This window comes from Melopsittacus undulatus, chromosome 2, assembly GCF_012275295.1.
Source record: "Melopsittacus undulatus isolate bMelUnd1 chromosome 2, bMelUnd1.mat.Z, whole genome shotgun sequence".
Lineage (NCBI taxonomy): Eukaryota > Metazoa > Chordata > Aves > Psittaciformes > Psittaculidae > Melopsittacus > Melopsittacus undulatus.
The window spans coordinates 51715419-51738519 of NC_047528.1; the positions used below are offsets into that span (position 1 = coordinate 51715419).

Genomic DNA, 23101 nt, shown 5'->3' on the forward strand with positions numbered 1-23101 from the left:
GCTATAATTTGAGAAACACATTGCAAAGACCTCATCAAGAAACAAAGAAAGTCCTGATACTAACACTCATACTCTGGTGACACCATGGGCTTTATCCTGACCATAACCCTAACAACAAAGGCATTTAGGAAAACGTATACCTCAGCTATATGTAGAAAGTAATGAAGCACCATGCAGATTCGATTTGCTTCCTTCATCAACAAATATAAGACTTTTCACTAGTGCAAAAAACAAAAGGCCTGCCTAATGCTGAGCATTGGAGATGACAAGCTCTTTATGAGAAGACTGTATCAGTGCATCAGGGACATTCAGCATTTTAACTGTTTTAAAAAGTGGAACTGTAGAAGTATTTCCCTAGAGATACTAGTCTTCCCAAGGCAAGAGGAAAGGGCCTGAATGGATACAAAGCAAAATGATACATAGAAAGGTTGCAAAAATACAGGAGTGCCATAAATAAGCGATACAACCGTTTTGCTACAGTGCTGGTCAGTTTTAACACCATATGAAAACACATGTTCTGAAGATCAAGATTAAGTACAGTGCTATGGATGTCATGGCACACAGCCAGTCCTCAAAGCACGCTGGCTAACATTTGACACTCGACAGAAAAAATATGAACTCTGCATTGAGACAGAAAACACAACAGAGATCATGAATCTGACAAACACAACATAGAAACTCAGGATACATCTCGGACCAGTCAAAATCACATGAACTTGTGACTCCTCATGTGACACAAGGCACAAAAGATGCAGTGCAAAGATGAAAAGAAAAGCACTACTATAGATGACATTCAAAATATGTTGCAGAAGAGTTGCATGTGTGATTCTGAGAATGTGGAGAGGTCAAAGCTAGTATATGTTAGCCACAGCATAAGCAGCAGGCCTAGATTCAAGATCAAAGCTTTAGAAAGTTAACACCTATTTTGCTGTCACAGCACACAATTTATGACTGAACATAACACTGCAGAACTTATTTGTCATTGCCTAACTCTGTAAAATCAAAACAGGGAACAAGAAAAGTACCAAGAACAGCAGGAAATGAAAAATCTGAACTAAGTATTTCAATGTTATTTATTTAGTAAAAGATGTTTAAGACAACTAGCTCTTTGACAGAAACTATGTAAAAGTTGCTACGCTAATAAAAAACCTCCAAACCCAGTAATATGATAACAATTCAAATGCCTATTTGAAGAAATAAAAACAAACCTTCTGATTTTCTTCTATTTCATTTCGCATTTTCTTGTCTACAGGCACTCTGGTCAGTGATCTGTAAAAATAAAATATTTGCATCACTCACCCACTGTATTTAAAAAAAATGCATTAAATAACATGAAATATGTATTTTAATACCATATCCAATGCATATCCAATGCACTGCAATTAATTTTTGCTTTCCAAAGCAACCATTTTGTTCTGTGTTACTCCAGTAAACCCAGGTTTCAAATTTAGGCCAGGTTTTGTTGAAGTAATATTATCAACATATTTTTTTACCACTGTCTTTCCTCTTTTTTCTTCTGGAAAATAGCATGCATAGAATGAAAAAGTTGTTTGATGATTTAAGTTATTACCTAAGTACATGCAATATTTGTATATTTTAATTTAATGTTACTAACTCAATACTACTCGACATTAGAGCACAGACGGCCAAGGATATAACTTATGTTTTGGTCAAAGGCAAGGAAAATACATCAAGAATGACTACTTTAAAATTAGATGTGATTAAAAAAAAAAGATTTGGAGATTGAAAGCGTTGAAAATCATTCACAGCCAGTCAACATTTTAGTTTCCTTAGTCATTTGACCTTTAGAAGATAATCCATTAATTTGTCTTTTTTACATTTCAATAACATTGTGGAAGGCTATTTTAACTTCCTCTGTCACAACATATTGTAGATGAGGTTTGTAATTACTAGGCTATCATAAAATACTCCCAGAGCAAATTATTCTCTCCATTAAGAGCCTCTAAACCATATTAACCTAAATTTGATTCTCCCAATAAATGCCAGAATAAATATTCTAGTTGCATACAGAAATATTTTTCTTAAAACATGATTGTACATGTTCTAGCAAATCTGTATGAAGCTTTAAGAAAAACTGAAATAATCATAAACCTGGAAATTAACTAAACAAACAGAATGATCCTACTAAGCCAACTTCAATTATGGAAAATAAAGCAGCTCTTTAATAATATAAATTCTCACCTCTCCCCCAAAATAAACTCATTTAGAATGGATCTTGCTAGTAAGCTACACATTTTTTTGCAATAGGTCAGAAATAAGATGTAAAATCAGTTGACCTTAAACAAATACTTAAGCTTTCCAGGCAACCAAAGAGACTACTTATTAAGTGCAAACAATATGATTTCCAAGACTTGTTTCTACATATTATACAGTTCATCACAGTTAAACACCCTTTCTCTATTTACCCCCTCTAAATATTCTGCCAGATTATTTCTGTGACTGTGAATCTCTTCTGGACCACATGATGAAAGGACAATAGTGAATCAAGAAGGAGCTGTATTTATACTGAGCCATATTTGGTGGGATTTCCTTGGGTTAAAACGAGAAAGGTGTAACTCAAACGGTAATGTCAAAGACAGCACTAAAAAAAAGAACGTCAATATGGACTATATTATTATATAGTTACTGGAGGATGTGCTTAATAACTTGCTTGTTGTCGTCCAACTAATCTGAACTCTCCCATAAAGCTCTATAATCATGCTGCTAGCTACTCTCTATGCACATAAAGTGGTAGTGTATTTAATACTAAGTAAATGTATCTTCCATTGTACTACTTTCTGTGTTCACTTGTTTTGAAATAAATGTTGTAGACAGGAAAGCAAGAAACTATAAACATTTCTGTTGAAAAATATATTTTAAAAATATGATAAAGAATAACTACAAAGAAAAGAATATCTGAAGCCAAATTTAAATTTGGTAAAATGGAGGAGAAGGATTAGGAAAAAATACTATCAAGTCAGAAGTCTTAAAACCTGACTATGCAGGACACTGCTTTAAGGGACCTTCTACCAGCAACAGACATAATTCAGGAATACTTTTCAGAACTTTTCTCATTAACAGCTACTTAACAGAAGGACTCCATAGAAAGGTAGAAATTTAATGTCTGGCAGTACTACCTCAGCTATTATTCTGACTTTGTTTTAGAGAGTCCTGAAGTAAAAAAATACTTCAGAGTTTAAGCTTAATGGTAGTAGGGCCCGCAGCTCTCAGAATCAATGCTTCATTCTGCATACACAGGTGATAAAAACTGTACAGATAAAAAGAACAACCTAAATCTTTACAAATAGCTTAGAGTAGTAAGTCAGAAACATAAAATATGAATGTGAAAATAATAAAAAGGTGAAAAGGAGAAGACAAAGCTGGCCCCACATTAGCAAGAAAGTAAAAGCAAAATGTAAGTATCAGGAGAAGGTAAGCTTTACTGATGGCTCTTTTGGTAATAAGAAAGCATACATTAAAGAATTGTTAGCTAGCTCCTTGTCTACACACTACTCTCGACAATGCAAGATTCTAGCAAGACTTTAAAGTGTCATGGGTGACCCTTTAAAAGACACCCCAGGAATTTGAGCTAACAAGTGTAAACCTTGTCTAGGGGAAGGTGCCCCTGTCCATGGTAGGGGGCTGGAACAAGAAGATCTTTAAGGTCCCTTCCAAACAAAATCTTTCTATGACTCTATGATTAAAGTACCCATGAAAGACATCTTTCGATTCTGAGTTTAGTCATTTGTTCAATGCTTCAGAGCTTCACAAAGTTTTACAAATGTTTTTCTAAATTTAAGTGCCAAGGACACACTAAAAAGAAATACTTTATTGCCTGAAAGTAAATGGATATTATTTACCATTCTACATGATGCAGGAATGTTCTTACATGACCGTAAGGTTGTAATATTTTCTATCACAATTTCATGCATCTTGATTCTTACCTGGACGAATATGTAGCTATGTAGTACTGGATATCAGGTCAAAAAAAGGAAACTTTTTAGATGTTCAAAATGTTAATTCATGAATGATAAACGAATAAACAGAGTACCGTCATTCTTATTGCTGTTGCTTATATATCAGATAATTATGGCATGCATATAAAAGTATCCTATAAAATGAATTATCAAAATGTTGCCATAACATATATCAGCTGTTACACTTTCTACATCTGATGACCTTTTGTAAAAATCTACCTCAGATTAACCTTCTCAACTAGAAACAGTGAACCACCAAAAAAAAAAATCACCAAAAAAAACAACACCAAAACCAACAAAAACCAACACCAAACAAAAAAACACCACAAACCAAAAAAACCCCAAAAAACAAACAAAAAAAAAACCCTCCAAACATTATAAACTAGAAAATGAAAGAAACTTCCAGAGGAATGGGATATTCTTTTTTTATGGTCTAAGGAACACCTCAATTTTAAGGGGTTCAATATTTGATTTTTAGTATCATAGCTATAGTTCTAAAGTTTTTATACACCCTTCTCAAGCCAAATTTGCAGAATTAAAAAATGGTTGTTTTCACATCTAAACTGTGTGAAACTAAAAAAAAAAAAAAAAAACCCACACTACTATTATAATGATCAGGTGTCTATCTGAAGTGATTAAGCAATATCTTTTAATTTCCTGTTTTTTCTATTTTTCTTCAGACCTTTTTTTTTGACTCAGCAGGTTAAGCATGATTAGAATATTATAGAAATGTATTTTGTTTACTTTTTATGCAATGTCCCTTTGATTTAAGTTTGTTCTCAATGCAGATCTACTAACTTTAAATTATTTAAATATTCGCATTCTGTCATGTTAAAAATAACATGCTAGAATAACTTGTTAGAATAAATCATACAGGAACTACAATTCCCCTTATAAAAATTCTAGAGGCTTCTCATACTTTTACCCATAAAAATAAAATGTTTGAAGAGTAGGTAAATTAGTCTCTAATGCCACAGATAGACAATGAGAGTTGAAGTGGGATGTAACAATTTAAAGACTTTTTAAATCTGTGATTTAAATGTCACCTAGCATACTTCAAACTGACTTTTTCTTGTCCTTTAAAGAACAGAACCGGCCTTACAGTTCAACATTATATTTCTTCTACCTTCTAACGGAAAGTGGCATTTTCTGATTGCTAATCTAAGGGTAAACTTGAACCCCACTATTTTATAATAATTATGTTTCAGGCATTTAGAAAGTTACTTTTCTTCCTTGAAATGAGAAGTTACAAAGGTAGTTTTTCCATTACAGTGTAGATTTTCCTTGAAAGAAAATCAGAGATGACAATGAAACACATTGGCAATTAAACAACAGTTGTAAACTACGAAAGCACACTGAGTTAAGAAGCCTGTTTAGCATCATATTTGAGTAATTTAAGCAAATATTGCTGTTAGGATTACATGAGGATCTTATTAACGATAAAGAAAAGCATTTCTCAATTACAATACAATTAGCTTAGAGGAAGAGCAATTTTTAATGAGGGAAACGCTGATAATTTATTTAATAATGATCTTGATCTTTTATTAAGTAATCTGTTAAGGGAGACAGGTCTTACCCAGTAAGAATATTAGCCTACAGTAGCTGGAGCCCAATCTCATCAGCAATGTTGTGCTTAGAACTAATTTGTGTGGATCCCCCATGAAATTTATTAATAGAATTTTGCCTCTCCCTGCTGTGAGTAATCTGTTATTAATCAACAGAATTCTCCAGCTGGGACAATACCAATACAGTAAAAGCCAGAACTAGGCATGCAACCATACATGCCTGAAGGATTAGGATGCCTTCATGGCATCTTCTGCATTAGACAGCAAATATTTAAGAGACAAATTATAAGCTTTCCCAGGAGTTCTTTTCTACTCAATGAAATTGCCTGGAATCCATCTAGCAAGCTGTAAAATATGAATATATGACTGCAGGATTTGGGTATAAATCTGTACTACTATCATTAAATTCAAATGCAAACGTAAGAATAGTATCTTGAAAACATGCTTAAGTGTCATACCTGGCTCTTATTGGGAAGTTCTGAGCTATGTCTTTCATGATCTTTAAGGCATCATAAACAGGGGTAGACATAATTCGAGCAGCTGCTTGAAAACTAAGATCTGGGGAAAAAAAAACCAAACACGATCAGTGAAAATAACACTCTCAATCAATACTGCCTACAATCAGAAAACTGTTCCGTACACACATTCTCACTATTAATATTTTTACGCTTCAATTATATACTGTAAAATATTATGAAGTAGCATTATTAAGGTAAAAAGATACTTAAAAGTTGGAAATACCAAATTCAGGCTTTCCTACAGGAAATCTGCTGGGCCATCTTGAGCATATACATTGCACATGTAATTTCTAAGTTTACAACAACATAGTGAAAAAAACAGACAATTCATCATCTGGTATTACGAGAGCATCACAAGTGTATCATGCTCAAACCTAGATATGCACCAACCTACAGACACCCCTAACTGTAGTAAAAAGCAGAATTTTTCCAGCTCCAGGGCTTCACAAGATTTTCAGAGAACAGATATATTAAATATAAAAGGCTGTATTGAGCATGTGAGGGGTACAATTTTCAAGAGTTGAAGCAATTTCACAGGAAGAGAATATGAAGACTCATTAAACGAAGGCCAATCTACTGTCAAATTTCAGTTCTTCTAAGTGTCTAGCACAATTTTTCTATGTTTCTCCTCAGAATGAAGTAATTTTCATTTATCAGGACAGTTTATAATCCATTTGCCTATCTACTGGAAAAAAGAAAGATGGAATTCAGCTAGCCTTCCCTGTTACCTAACTTGTGTGTGACAAATCTTGACATGTGAGACTAGAGAAAATCTAATTTGGCTACCAATAGGGTAAGGCAATAATATATCAGGTGCTTCTGTGAACTTTGGATACCTCAGGGCAAAGATGCTTTTTCCTCATAATCTGCTAGTTAAGACACTGGAGCAGCAACTGAAGGCCTCAGGTTATTCAGTTTGAGGAAAGCTGATATCACAAATAGTAAAAACTGCTGGGCAGAAAGCAATAGAGGATGCTTTCTGGATTAACTTTGCACCATCTTTATGATTCAATTTGGAATTAAAAAAAAAAATAAATATATATATATATAAATATATATATATATAAAGGGCTGAAGAAAAGTGAATAGCATGTGATCCTAGTTCAGGCTAATAAGGTACACCCTGGCTGGAAGAAAAGGTTAGCTTGACAGTTGGAATGTTAATTTGATATTTCTTAATACTTTCAACAAAAGGTATAAAGAGATCACCATTTTCAAAAAGAGTATTTCAGATGCCTTTTAACAGCCATATGAGCTGTAAACAGGTGAAGCAATACCCAGTTGCTGCTGTTATTATAGACAGTGATCTTTCACCAGCTAAACACCTAGGACACTCACTTAAAATCCTTCATAAATTATTACTAATTTCTAGTTTATGCTGACCATCTAGAGTACAAATATTCAAACGCTGTTGAGGTAAACTGACATGTCTTTTTACCTTTTTGCTTAACTCTGGTCAGGGACTGTCACTTACAGACCTCCCTTTGTAGCACGCACACACAGCTGAGAGCAGTGTAGGGCACTTTGGTGAAAAGATGATCCTAAGATCATGAAGCATACTTTGAAAGCTAAGGAAGCACTAGAGATCAAGAGGCTGTTCACACACACAAAAAAAAGTAAAGGGAATACCACACTGGTACTCTGCGCATCATTTTTCACTGTGAATAGTAAAACTAATTACATACCTAAACCATAAACCTCCTGAAAGACAACTCCTGAATGGTATATATAAATAGGTATTTATAAATGGTCATTTATAAATAGAAGTATGCCCCATAGCTGAAGGAGTTTTGGACAGATTTAATTACATTTTTACTTAGAAACTAATTAAGAGAAATCAAAGAGTAGCTGAGCCATTACTCAGCTGCTGGGATTAGTTATTAAGAATCAATTAGAGAAAGCTACCAGTTATGGCAGGAATAAGACTAACAAAACTGCTCCATACAAAGAGGGGGCTGAAGACCCCCTGTCTGAAAAGCCCCTGAATGTACTTCTCACAAACCAGTACCAGTCTTCCTGGCACTGAACAAATAGCATCTGAACACTTAACTACTCTCAACACTGCTTGGGGAGCAGCATCAATTTCACTTTTCATTTACACAGCTGTGACACCACAGAAAAGGCCATCACTGAACAGAGCACTAAACCTCTATAGGCTTTTGTGAAGATAGACACCAAAGGGATCAAAGTTTTACAGTCACTTCTGTTTGAATATCAAGAGAGTGATATTCAATCATGCAAAAAAAAATTAAATAGACAAAAAGAGAATTTTCTTTTTATTTGCACAGTAGATTTCTTAGAACTGAAATCCAATTTTTTTAAAATATTTTTCTGGACCAAGATAAATCCTGCAGCTGAAGGGGATTTCATTGATAAAAGACTAAATGAACTACAATGATCTCAAATGGCTAGTTTCAGGCTGGACACTGCTAACAAGCTCTGTTATAGTGAGGATCCCAAAAAGAAGCTCAAGTTCAGACGACTGCTGTCTTCTTCACTGCACTGCTATTATAGTGGTATAGACAAATCAGTTTTAAACAGGTTGTCCCCTAAAACTGAAGAATGTAACAGGCAAAATTTAGTTGCCTAAACTTAACTGTTATGACATTTTGACATTTTAGGGATGTATTTTAGAGTGATGTATAATTCCATTCAAGCTACAAAATGTCCAGCAGCTCATCACACAGAAGCTTTTAGAAATCAACTTCCATATATTTGTTCTCCTTTTCCACGGGAAAGCTTTTAAAAGCATGTTTTTCCATTTGATGTTGTATTAAAAAAAAGTACCAACATGAACTCCAGTACATTGATAAATTTAGAATTTATAAAGAAAATAAACTGTCAACCTGTATTTTGTCTTAACAGTCACATAAAAATTATATTTATTGCCTGATCTCTCAGAAAAATATCTGGAACTAAATTCAACATCTGAGATAAAACATCAGGTAGAAAAATTACCAATATAACTCCTGTCTTTAAAATCAGTAAAGCTAGTTATGATGCTCTATCTAATAAAACTACTTCAATGCTCCTTTAATTTCTAGCACATAATACTAGGACAAGACAGCAACACATTCTTCTTTAATACTTGAGATAATACTGCCTTTTTATGAACTATATCTCTTTTGAAAAGAAGCTTTTATCATAATACTGAAACAACAACATAATAAAGGACAATTAAACAAAGTACAGTGTTAAAACAAAAACTGCCATACATACCCTGTAGCTCCCAAACCTTCAGTGGTTCCATGTTGTCAGTAGTTTCAATTAGATGTTTTTTAAACTTTTTCAGATTATTTTTTAGATCAGGATGCATCTGTCTACAAGAAACCATATTTAAAAAAAAAAAAACAACATCAGTGACATACATCAACATCTGCTTTTATCCATAATATTGCTCACAGCTAATACTGTATTAGGGTAACAAGCAAGAATTAGAATTTTAATTAATTCTTCAGACAAAAATGAGGATTTAGGATGAGAAGAGATGATTTCTGAGAACTAAAAGCCAGTTAATTTCAAGGATGTGTTTTGTAGTGTTCTGTCTCAAACCCTGCCACAAATTTTGATGGAATAAATGAACTCAAAGATTAAATAGCATTAACACACAGTAAAAGTGTGTCAATACTATTTATATAATCAATATAGTTGGTTTACTATAGAATAACATATAAGTAACTGCATACTAACTACTATAAATGTAACTGTACACATTTGATTGTGTTACCTACCTACTAAGGATATAGGCGAGACAATCCTGAGAACATCTTTCATAAACTACTATCACTGACAAAAATCCAGCTACTGAGCATACAAATCAATAGTCAGAACTGAAGAAGAGCATGGTGCCCAGTGAAAAATAAAGTCATTTCCAACACAAATCTCTCATAATTCTACTAAACAAACAAAAAAAAAAGTTGGCTCAGGTTCCAGAAACAAATGTAGAAGTTTAGTTATATCAACTCACTTTAATTTGCCAAAAAGAAATCCTTGAATATCACTTTCCTCCTCATCATCATCTTCCTCTTCCTTTGTCTCATTTGCTTCTGAACATAGCACACGTAGACAATATAAACCGAGAAAGTTACTGATGTATTACGTTCTTACAAATTGTAGAATGGTTAACAGAAACATACAATCAGAAAGTTGTCATTCTGAGATGCAATTTCAATTAGATTTATACTTATGCCTTCATATTTTGGCATCAGAATTAATCACTTCACAGAACTTATCAACATTCAAATTAATGTTTAAATATAATTCATCCAATAGTTACATTTTTTACATAAATGAAATTGATATGGTTAAATAGTTCACTTCCCCAAATACAGCCAGTCCTCAGTTTGATTAAGTGGCAATGTATAACTCCTATCAGCCAACTACTACTGAATTTATGCTTGAAAAGCACGATGGCTTTAGAGTGATTGCATCTCCAGCTACCATTTGATATAAGTCAGAAAACAGTTTCTTTACCTTAAAGAAAATAAACTATTTTTGACTTGATTCAAAGGGTATTAAACCTTAGCCTTACCAAAGAGGTAACTTTCTCTATATCCTGTAAATGTCCATGCAAAATAATTTCTCCATATCAAAATTCTATAGCTACCATTTTCTGTGGTAAATGGCCCATTTCAACATGTAGTAACATATGCTGGTACCAAATTCTATGATTCTGCACATCTTTCCAACAGAAGATTGTGAAAGTATTTTCACTTAAATTCACAGAAAAACCCCTCACCTCTGCAACAGTGATGTGTAGATAATGTAGTAATTAGCAGATAAGAGATGCCAACAAACATGAAGTAACTGAAGACCAAAGGTTAAACAATCTTGTACTTATTGAAAGGAAGAATGGATTATGTTTTGAAGAGCCATAGAACACAACAATTACAGGTCAGGTAATGAACTATATGTTCTGAGCACAACTGTTTATAAATGCTTACATATATTTTGATGTCTTAGTTCCTAACGCTTGCGATTTCCTTCTCTAAGAAGAAATTAAGTATTATAAAACATTACTGACTTTATAACCAAAGATTGTAACATATTTCAATAGTATCTCCAATGAGATATTATAAATAAAGCCCACCACATACCTTTGAGTTGTGTGTCATCCACTGCTTTATATTCTGTGCTCTTTATTGCAAGTTCTACACCATATCCAGATAAATACATTTTTCTGGAACTTGGTTTCTGTTTGATATTATTTTAACAGAACAGAAAATATAACTTAAAAAAACTCTGTACTTATAGGAGACTAACAATATCCAATACTGTAAATGTAAACAATTTTGGCAGTAAAAAAGTTTAATTCATCTTTCAGTTTATGATTCAAAGTACTAAATGCTACACAAATTACAAGAACCAAGTAGGTTGAAATTGAAAGTCCATTGAGAAGGTATGTAACAGAGGGTAAACGCCTCCTTTACCTCCCACAGACCACAAAAAGGCTGTGTCGAAATCATAGTCCCTTCACATAATATGAGAAGTACTAGAACCGTCCTTCAGGACAAAGGGTAATGGCTTCAAGTTGAAATAAAGTAGATTTAGTTATTAGAAAAAAATTTTCACTATAAGTGGCACAGGTTGCCCAGAGAGGCTGTGGCTGTCCCACCCCTGGCCGTGTTCAAGGCCAGGCTGGATGGTGCCTTGATCAACCTGGTCTAGTGGAAGGTGTCCCTGCCCATAGCAGGGAGGTTGGAACTGGACGATCATTAAGTTCTCTTCCAACCCAAACCATTCTATGATTAGAGGTAGATTTTGTAGCACCCTACATAATTATTGATGCCTTACAATTAATATTTTACATTGTTACTAATTCATTTGTAATTCTGACAGACTTTCAGGATGTCAGGAGGAAATTCTCTATTTCTGCATTAGAGCAATTATTTAAAAATGTTTTGATGAAAGAATTAATGACTTTTGGCAAGGGTGACTAAGAAAATGTGTTAAAGTATCACTATTAAAACCAGGTTGCTACATATTAAAACAAGTAACAAGTATTTCTAGCTGTGGAGTGGGAGTTTGACATTCAATAGCATAATTACTCAGGGCAGTTATTTCTGAAAATGTGCCCTAATTTGCCCAAAATGTACAAAAGTTCCCTTTCCAAAATGCAATTTGTGCATGCATGGCATACATTTCTTGAAAGCCTTTCAGCTTTAGCTTGCAATTTGTAAGAATCCTTCTGTATTAAGAATCCTCCAACCCACAGCTGAAAAGCCAGCAGGGCTGGAGGTTTACCCAATTGGTCCTCTAAGCAAATCTATGCAGAGAGAGCACTGCAATCAGTGATACTGGCAAAAATAAAATGAAACAGCAGAAAGACTGTACCTCTTTTGCTTTCAATGCTCCCTCTTCTGGTATTTAATGAAAAATAAAAAAAAAGGAGGAATTGTCTCAGTGGGAGCCAAGAATAAAAATGTAGGTTGTGAGAAAGGTAGAAAACAGAAGAGCAGTCTGAAGACAGAGAGGAAAAAGCCCAGGAAGGAAGGTAATTTGCATTTGGGGTGGACCAGGGTGCATAAACTGGTCAGAGCAAGGAGACTGTAGGTATTTAAAGTAAAAGTGCATAAAGGAACAAAGTTCAATAAAAACTATACCACACACAATTTAGAATTGAAGACTGGTTTCCTCAAATTCTCTATTTCATTACTGTAAGCAAATATCTCAAAGTCATCTGCAAACTATGGATCTCATGTCCCTGTATTATCTGTATGAACCACACTATTTAAGAGCTGTACTTTGAATACATATTACTGAAACCTTCCAATAACTAAAACTGGGGACCATGTAGTTCCATGTACTGGTATTTGTCTTGCTTTGTTTTTGTCTTGCTTTGTTTTAGGGAGAAAAGTAAGTTAAGAAAGGCATTCTGAAACATTATATTTTAAATACTGACACTGTGCAATGCAAGCATTAAAAAACTGGTCAGTGATGTTGACTGTGATAGCCCATGCTGCTGTACTACAATGAACACAGGATTATACAGAGAACATAGAAAATTATAAATACAATTAGTTATTTTAAACTTGATTTTCTATCCTATGTCCCATTTTTTCCAATTCTTGTTACTAATACGTACAGTCTCCTACACCACGATTCATCCAAGATCTTTGTACAACATAGAAAATCCAGACATATAATGAAAAAAGACATATTTCAAGATCAATTAGCGATGCAAACAGTGCTTGCATACAGAATTAGGTAATATTATAATGTTTTATTAGCTTAAAAGTTTGTATTAAGTGGATCACTTCACCTGGGAAGCTTTAAAAAGAGAACATATATTGCATACAATTTAGGCAAATGCAAAAGTAAACACAGAAAATGTGTTCTGCCAAAAAAAACCAAGCAAAATAAAGACAGAACACTAACAGCTTACTGAATCAACAGTAATTTGAATGGCATACCTGTATATAATGCCGGAGAACATAAACAATTTCTTCCTTTTGAGCCTTCTCAGACAAAATCCTGTGGAATTTGACAAAGTCTTTCGTACCCATTTCTGCGTAAAGAACCACCACTGGGCCATCCTCTTTGAGAGTTGGGAATTTATGATCTCCCTTAAAAAGGTATGGTCTGGGTCTGGTTTTAAAACAAAGAATCATGATACTATACATTCAGGAAAAAAAAATAACAGTAGCAGTTTTCCTCCTTCATAATTGAAAAATCCAATAATGCTAAAAATATACAAGCCATGTTAAAATCAGCACAAAATAATCATGACTACTCACAAACTAACTTAGAACACCAAATCTGCAAATCAAAGTCTAAGAAACTGAAAAATCAGCATCAACTATAAATAATTGTATATATTTTACCAAATCACAACATAAAGAGCAAATGAAAAGCATAGCACTTGGAGATTTTTGCAACAGTTACAGCTTGAAGCTTTTAATTTAAATGATTCATTACATCTATTAGAGATGTACAAAGCAATCAGTGAGTAACAGAGTAGCAGAAGGATAGTAAGTGAAGTTTGAGACAGCTGCTAACACCCATGGAAACTAACTGAGGTTATCTTTCTTTAACATCATCAAGCTCTGTTAATTTAGTTAATTTTGCAAATTTTGACTACCTACTTTCCCCATTGAAAGCCAGGACAAGAAAAGTTAGGCCTTCTGTACCTGCAGTGATTTTTTAGATGACTTCAAACATCTTTTGGATAAAAACCTAGTGCCATGGTTTAACAGCAGCTAAGTACCATGCAGTCAATTGCTCACTCACAACTCCAGCTGGGATGGTGAGAAGAATCAGAAAAAGGTAAAACCCATAGGTTGAGAAAAGAACAGTTTAGTAATTGAAATAAAGCAAAATAATAACTGTATAAAATATTATTAGTAAAAAAAAAAAGGAAAAAAAAAAAGAAAAAGGAATAAAGCCCAAGAAGGACAAGTGATGCACACTATAATTGCTCATCACTCACTGCCTGAGGAGAGATCAGCACTTCCCAGTCAATCCCCCCAAGTTTATACACTGGACATGATGTGTTGTGGTATGAAACACCGCTTTTGCTAGTCCAGGTCAACTGTCCTGTCTCTGCTCCCTCCCAGCTTCTTGTACCCTTCCTCACTGGCAGAGTGTGGGAAACTGAAAAGTCTTTGGTCAGGGCAAGTGGCACTGAGCAACAACTAAGTGTGTTAGCAGCACTGTTCTCAGACTAAAGCCAAAACACAGCACTGCACTAGCTACTAGAGAGAAGACTAGCCCTATCCCAGGCAGAATCAGAACATTTAGGAAAGATGGAAAAGGAACAGAAGATATAGTTGAATAATTTACTCAAGGTGCTAATTTTTTATGAGTACACTTCTTTTTCAAAGTTGCCTTTGTACAGTCACACTTGAAAGACCAGTAAGCTTCCTCCAAACCTCTCAGAGGCAAGTTCAGAAACTCTCATCCAACACACACTACAGAAATGGGTGTAGGAAGGAGATGCTCACTGGAAGTCATACTGGAAATATATGAGCAAAACACAATTTAGGAATATCTTCAATATAAAATCATGGAATAATTTACATTGTAAAGGACCTTTGGAGGCTGTCTGTTCCAAACCTTCATTCAAAGCAAAACCAATTTGTATCAGGTTTCTCGGGCCTTAATGTCAACATTCTATGTAAATTGGTAGATATGCAATTGAAGACCACATCTGTAAGGCAGAGACAAAAGAAGGGGCCTGGTTTGAGAATTAACTTGGGTGCATGCAGCCATGCATCACAGAAGTATCAGAAAAGCCTTCCTATTGTCATCACAGGACAGGGCAAAAAAGAGAGTGTGAAACAACACTTGAATGAGTAAGCTGTGTTCAAGAACTGATCCAGATTTGCCACAGTGAAAGCATAATATGGGATGTGCCTTGTGCAACTTCCTTCTCATATGCAGAGAGACTGCTGCAGTCACTTTTAGAGAGCTGAAAACCTACATCAAGGAAGCTTCTCTTTCCCTAACTAGCCACCTAGGTATAGCAGAAGAATTACTCCTGTTCTCAGAAGATGGGTACAAAGTGCTGCCAGGATTTTCTTGAACACTGACAGTCTCAAAGGAAGTATTTTATACCATCATGAACAGATTTCACTGACAATAAGTGCTGCAGTGAAATAACACTCCATAGGGCTACCATAATGACCTTGGATTGGAGAATTAAAGTATTCAGCCCTTGCAAATCCAAGATAAGCCTCTGTTCTCTGTTTCTCTTCAACAGCAAAGAGTAGTGAGAAGAAACTGATAGAGCTGAAAGCTAGTTTCCTGCTATAAGAGATTTGTTCTCATGAGAAGGCTGCCTGAAAGGGATGGAACAGCAGCTGGGCAGCCAAAAAAAAAAAAATTATTAAAACCAACCCTAAACATGCATGTGGAGCTCAGCACTCACTAACCATTTACTAGGTTACAAGCCTTCTGAGACATTGACCGTTTTGAGCAAAATGTGACTCCTATCAATGCTTTTGCTCTTGGCAGCAAAAGCTCTGTAAATCCTAGTGTTGTATTTTGGACTGTCAGCAATCTCAACTGCTTAACAGCAGATTCTCCTTTGACAAACACAGAGCCCACCGCACCTCCACACAAAATACTTACGATCAGAGCCATGCAATCCACTGCAACAAAATCACAGCAGCTGCTGCATAAAGGACTGGATGAAGCAAAACCTTGATCTTCACATACAAACTCTTAGGGCTCTCCTGAGTCCAAAGTACCTGAGACTTCCTGGATCTCAGGTTGAGCTGATGGATCTGCACAAAATAATGCTGTAGCCTTTTCTTTCTCGTTCACTGAGATTTGAAACTGTTATCCCTAAAAATAGAACACTTCTAGTGTCCTCCTCTGACATGGAACTTTAGGACATAACTGAAAGCCTAGCTTAAGTTGCCCTGGTTTAAGTGTAAGTCACGACAGAGAGAAGACAGAAAAACAATGTGAAACACGAAGGAAAACTGTTTCAAATAAAAAAGGGAATCAATAAAACAAAAATATCTCTTTTCATAAAAGCCACAGAGGAAAGGAAAGACTGGCTTAGAGGAATCAACAGCGAGATGGCACGCTGTCTCATATATCAGCTGTTCACCACACTGAAAAAGAACAACAGGAGAAGAGCCCTATCTATAACACACAGGCTAAACATCTCCAGCACGAGTGAAATACATCTACTACCCAGAGTATCACTGGAAATAATAATGGAAACAATTACCTGAAGGTGAACATGTTTTTCTCAAAGTCTAGCTTCAGGAACTGTAAATATTTGAGTGACACAACTACTTTTGGGGTGGGGAGGAGAAGAAATTGATCAAGATTTTGCCCCCGCAGCTCTGAAGGTTAGAATATGAGTGGTGCACACAAAACTACTCAAAACACAAGAACAATTTAACAGGAAGAACTTCAGTTTTGTTGTGAGTTCTTGACGTTAATGATTTCCAGAAGTGTAACTCTTTCAATTCTGAATACTTCAGGGTTCTGCTGTTTAGTATTGTGATTTTCCAGAATCTTGTAAATGTGGGGACTGTATCTCCAGAAAGGAAAATGTGCTGAATATAGTTAATGGCTTTAGAATAGTGATAAAATGTTAAGGTCTCATGATGCCTTAATACATGACCAGAAGAATTCAATGTAATTTTAAAGGCAAAAATATAGTACAAATAATTTATGTTAGAATATAAAAGAGGCAGAATATAATAGTCAAAAATAGGACACTGCAAACTAGAAGTGAAGTGTTTCTGCAAAAACCATGGCTATTCAATAAGTAAAAGACTATGATTTAGTAGGTTGTCATTCTGTCAGTGGACTCAGAAAATACCACAAATAACACTTGCAGAACACAAAACTGTTTTCAGAAGCAACCATCCCCAAAGAGACAAATTTAAAGGTTTTCACTTTTTTTTTGCCCCACTATATATTCGATAGAAACCAAAATCCAAGAAATATGCCCTACTAAATAATCTTTCAGTCCTACATATCTGCATGAAGTGGTATGGCTACTAATGCATATTACGGTGACTTCGACCACTGCAAGAAAAAAAAACCCTAACCAACCAAAAAAATGTTACATACAGCTCTTGAAAAAATACAAATTATTAAGTTTTTAAAATAGAAATTAAACATTTGTTATGTTTAATAGATTTGTTATTTTAATAGATTCTACATATTTTACTTCATAATACAAATTCATTCCACAGGACAAAGCCTGCAAAAATACTTGACAGGTGCAAAGTCAAGCACAAGTTGAGGAAAGGTTATGCCAGCCTAGGTAGGTTCCTCTACCAAGTCCTTATAATCCAGTGGCACTGACTATGCAGAAAGGTCTGTCAGCAGAAGTACTGTCTGAGATGCATTAAATGATCAGTTTGTATAGAAAGTGCACTAGCTCAAACATGACTATGTCATACCAGGGAAAAGAAATATGAAAATATCCACGTAGCTAGAGAAGCAAAGCTCTATAATTGTATTTTAAAATCCTACTTTGATTCAGAAAAGGAGGCTCAGGGGAGACCTTATTGCTCTCTACAACTACACAAAAGGATGTTGTAGGGAGGTGGGTATCAGTCTCTTTTCCCTAGTAACAATTACAGGATGAAAGGAAGCAGCCTCAAGGTGCACTAGGGGAGGTTTAGATTGGGTATTAGGAAAAATTTCTTCACAAAAAGAGTTGCCAAGCATTGGAACAGGGTGCCCAGGGAAGTGGTTGAGCCGCAGTCGCTGGACGTATTTGGGGGACATGTGGATGTGACGCTTAGGTACATGGTTTAGTGGTAGACTTGGCAGTGCTAGGTTAACAGTGAGACTCCATACTACAGATGTTTTCCAAACTAAATGATTCTATGGTAATTGATGAATTCTCATGAGTGTTTAAAATATTTCAAAACCAAAAGTTACTCTTAAAATAACACATACTCTAAATGGGTAAGTCTTTAAATATCCAGTAAACTGGTATTTATGGGCTTGGCATTATCAAGTAGAACATGAAATTTCAAAATACTACAAGTATAAATGCAGTAGTACATTTTCCACTTCAGTAATCTATTTTTCTTCTTAAAACAAATCATTAAATTTACCTCTTAGTAGCCTTCTTCAGCAGCTTTTTTATTTCATTAGTCTTACAGGTGTGCTTCTCATGGATAACCACAAATGCACTGCAGCCTTCTGGTGGATGTTCATCAGCTGCAATCTAATATGTCAACAATTATACTCAACTAGAACACTCTGATTGCACTTCAGCTTAAACTCACATCTCTTTGATTAAAATAACTGATCAGCTGTCATTGAGTTGTACTTCTAATTAAGCTCATTCAAAATTGGGTACATGTGAAAAATATTACAAGATTAAGACCTTATAACCTTTGTGAGATGTGGTCTATCAAATGCAGTCACACTCCAGAAAATGTAAGTCCATTTATGTTCTGTAAAGACAGGGCTGAGAAACCTCCAAAGCTGAAATCACATGCTGTACTCAGACGTATTTTTTCATTTTACTCACTATCAGCAATCATGTTGATGTACAAAGATTTGAGTGCTAACCAATAAATCCCAAAAAATTAACAACAGTTTTGGTTCTCTCTCCCCTTCCTACTCCAGCCTCCTGCCTTTTTTTTTTATTTTTAACTCCATTCAGCTATTCCCACGTAAAGTGGGAATTGTATGCATTATCAACGACTCTGGATTCACAAGCTGAAAGATAAAAATGAAAACATATGAGTCTGAGATGATGATATTCCTCCAGAGAACACTTGCAAACCCCCCTAACTTTATTACAGTTTATAGCCTTTTAGAAATATGGATTTCTCACTGTATCTTGAAGGTGGCATTGCTAAAAGGAGGAGGAGCAATTTTAGGCTAGAGGCACAGTGAAATTACATCCTCACACTTTTTCACAAACAAACCAGGTATTTGACTAGTCTTTCAATACCAAAATAATGAGAGATGAGCTGTCCACTAAAGAACAAATAATCATAGAATCATAGAATAGTTAGGATTGGAAAGGACCTCAAGATCATCTAGTTCCAACCCCCCTGCCATGGGCAGGGACACCTCACACTAAACCATACCACCCAAGGCTTCATCCAGCCTGGCCTTGAACACCGCCAGGGATGGAGCATTCACAACCTCCCTGGGCAACCCATTCCAGTACCTCACCACCCTAACAGTAAAGAATTTCTTCCTTATATCCAGTCTAAACCTCTGCTGTTTAAGTTTCAACCCATTACCCCTTGTCCTATCACTACAGTCCCTAATGAATAGTCCCTCCCCAGCATCCCTGTAGGTCCCCTTCAGATACTGGAAGGCTGCTATGAGGTCTCCAAGCAGCCTTCTCTTCTCCAGGCTGAACAGCACCAACTTTCTCAGCCTGTTTTCATATGGGAGGTGCTCCAGTCCCCTGATCATCCTCGTGGCCCTCCTCTGGACATGTTCTAACAGCACCATGTCCTTTTTATGTTGAGGACACCAGAACTGCACACAATACTCGAAGCTATAGGAAACTTCCTAATTTGAAAATGTCTGAATTCCTCCAGGCTCATTTAAAGCAATGCATAAATTCCCCATGCTCTGAGTTTCAACAATGAAGAATTCCAAAAATCCTACCTTGAAAATAATGCTATCCATACAATTAAACATGGATATTTGCACCTATCAATATAACTAGCTTATTAGGCATCACTTTTATAAATGGATCATGTTTGATTGCAAATACTGTTGGCATATATTTTATATAACTGTAATAATGAACATTCTCTACTCTGCAGCCAAAATACCATATAAAATCATGAACCAAATAGATAATATAATCACCTGCTGAAACATCTGAACAGTTGGAGAATATGCTCGTATCGAAAGTGCAAACTTCAGTAGATTGATTTGCAAATTGGATAAAAATTGTCCAGCTTTTTTCAGGATTAAATTGTAATAGGAATATTCTGAATCTGTTGAATTAAAAAAAAAAAAGACATATTTTTAATATTTAGCCATAAATAATGTGGCATATCTATCTGTGATACATGAGAGAAAATATTATGTTATTACTGCTTGGCAGTTAAGTATCTTGAATGTTCTTCACTGATAATTGTTTCCTTTACTACCAATTTGAAAGGCCAAACGCAACATAAATACAACAAAAGTAAACACAAAAGTACTAGTTAGCATCTAAATCATTTTTAGCAATATAAAAATCCACTCAAGACAAAGTGTCTCTGCAGACCCACAGAGAAAATCTTAAATTTTCTTACTGCTTTATTTTTGTCTAGCTTATGCTAGCCTTTTAATGCATATTCTGAAGGTTACTTACTTTCAAACATTATCTTACAAATTATTTCCCCACACTTAGTCTTGGAACACTTCAGCTACGCAACTTACATAAATAAAAATCTTCCAAAGGTGACATTCTTTAGGCTACTCTCACATAGCCTATTTCTTCCTTAAAGATACATGATAAACAAGAATATGAGTGGATGTAACATGTGAAGTGGCTTCCCTCCTCCATACATATCTCACCTTCTCAAGGCCAAAATTAGGACTTTGAGCAACAAGGAAGATGGATGGTGTTTGGGAATGATAGAAGTGATAATAAAGAACATTGGCTAAATATATGAGAAATAGTAAGCGTTCATTTCTTCATTTAGAGGCAAATTCAAGCGAATATTCTCATGTAGCCTTTGGAGGGTGAGGCAAAGAAGCCTAATTAGAAAGACGCTGCAATGTAGTTTCATCAGGTTGTGAAAAAGACCTGGATCTGTGTAAGGAATAATGCTCACCAAAATTTTAAATCAAGCTGTATACACTGTATGATATGATATTCTTGAAAAATTCGACTCAGAGAACAAAAGCTGTGACCATACCAAGCATTGTACTCCAGCCCTGTTCCAGAGGTTGCTCTCCCATAGGAGGAACAGTTGAAACAGGCGTGAAACACTCGAGAACTGCCAATATATGCCTCCCCAAATCTAGGTAGTCAGGATGTATTTTACTTGGTAGATACTACCAGGAACTTGTGATTCAAGTGATTCAAGATCTTTTTCATATGTAAATCAAATATTCTCCTATAAAGGTGAAAATTTGTAGCAAATGGAAGGTGAGCTGTGGGAATGAACCATTCTGGCTATCCAGCTTAAATTTATCTGTGTCCTTAGGTCAACACTTAATTCTAAGATGCTCCTGCTGTGAAAGGCGAATGACCATATGAGGATTAAACCCCTTCAGGGGTTCAAGTGGCACAAAAATTTTACACAGTGTGAAAATAATCTCATATGATTTACCTTACCAGAGTTTACCTGCCTCGGCTGCCGGAGATCCCAAAAGTACTCGTACCAAATGATGAGTGCAGCAATTAAAATTTCACTCCCTTACCATGGCTTGGTTCCAGCAAAATATGAGACCACATACAATAGCCATGCAGGCCATAGTTCTGGAAATATCCATTAAGTGCTCCCAGCAGTTCTGTATACGATTTTCACAATTAAGCATTTCCTATCCTGTCACTTTCCTCTTTGCAATCCCTAACCTCCATTCGTTCTTACAGTCTCTAGGATCCCCTTTCAGCCTGTTCTTCCTTCTTAAAACTGATTCTTTGGAAATTACAAAAGGGTATGATCTGCATTTCCAGAAAGCTGCCTTTCCATAAATTATACATGATAACACTGTCTAACATAACACAAAATGGATGAAAACCCCATCTCTATGTTTTCTAAACCTGCATATAGCCCTGGCAGAACGAAAATAAGGTAAATTTGTCTTCACACATTCCAAGCAGTGAATGTAAAAGATTTAAGAGTGGCAAATACTTCCAGATTGAAACATATTTCCAGTAACTATACTTTCAAGTTCTCTTCAAATTATCCCCACAAAAATAATCAGAGAATACCTCAAGGGACCTCAAGGATCATCTTGGTCCAGCCTTCCTAGGCAAGCATGACCTAGACTACATGTCCCAGCACCCTGTCTAGTTAAATCTTAGAAGTGTCTGACACTGGGGAATAAAAATAGGAGTTGGAATATCTACCTCTCCACTCAGCCCCCAATAACATCCTATTAAACACAATGAATAGCTATTAAATATACAATTCTAAAGATACCCCCTCAATAAAATATTTTTACCACAAGTCTTTATAAATTCTTTGGCTTACAAATTCCAGCTCTATTTTCACTGTTGCAGAGCTGATATTTTTGCTCTACAAGACGACTGAGACAATGACTTCAATAAGAAAAAGATAATTCATCACACGCTTTCAAAAATGATGGTATAACATATTGACAATGTCACATTTATCAAATCATGCATCTACCCCTTCAACTTACATTAACATTGCTGGCTTCTTTCAGGCTACAACTGTACTTTAAACTTCAGTAAGGTAAATTAATAGACATCAAATGCTAAGCAATCCACCTAATGCAAAACAAATTTTTTAAAGTTTATTACATACAGAACTACTGTTTCAGTTTTGCAAATTATTTTTACAGAGTATTTACTCCTTGAAACTTGATAACTACTTGCCCTCCAGGTACATTTTAACATTGCACTCTATGCCAAAGAGAAGAAGCCATAGTAAATTTCTTTGCCTGTTACAGA

At 35.3% G+C, this 23101-nt stretch overlaps 1 protein-coding gene across 2 annotated transcripts in view; it reads right to left on the reverse strand.

Moving 5' to 3' along the window:
• LOC101870315 (UDP-glucose:glycoprotein glucosyltransferase 2) overlaps positions 1–23101 on the reverse strand; it is a 79031-nt gene that overhangs the window by 49930 nt on the left and 6000 nt on the right. For both annotated transcript variants that reach the window (XR_004549409.1, XM_034059997.1), the window contains exons 3-10: positions 20332–20462; positions 18600–18712; positions 13473–13647; positions 11157–11253; positions 10028–10106; positions 9280–9380; positions 6001–6100; positions 1209–1269 (exon numbers count right to left, since the gene is read on the reverse strand). Coding sequence is in view for 1 of the 2 variants with exons in the window: in XM_034059997.1 (XP_033915888.1) it covers positions 1209–1269; positions 6001–6100; positions 9280–9380; positions 10028–10106; positions 11157–11253; positions 13473–13647; positions 18600–18712; positions 20332–20462 (857 nt within the window). In the remaining variant the exon portion in view is untranslated. The remainder of the gene's footprint in view (positions 1–1208; positions 1270–6000; positions 6101–9279; positions 9381–10027; positions 10107–11156; positions 11254–13472; positions 13648–18599; positions 18713–20331; positions 20463–23101) is intronic.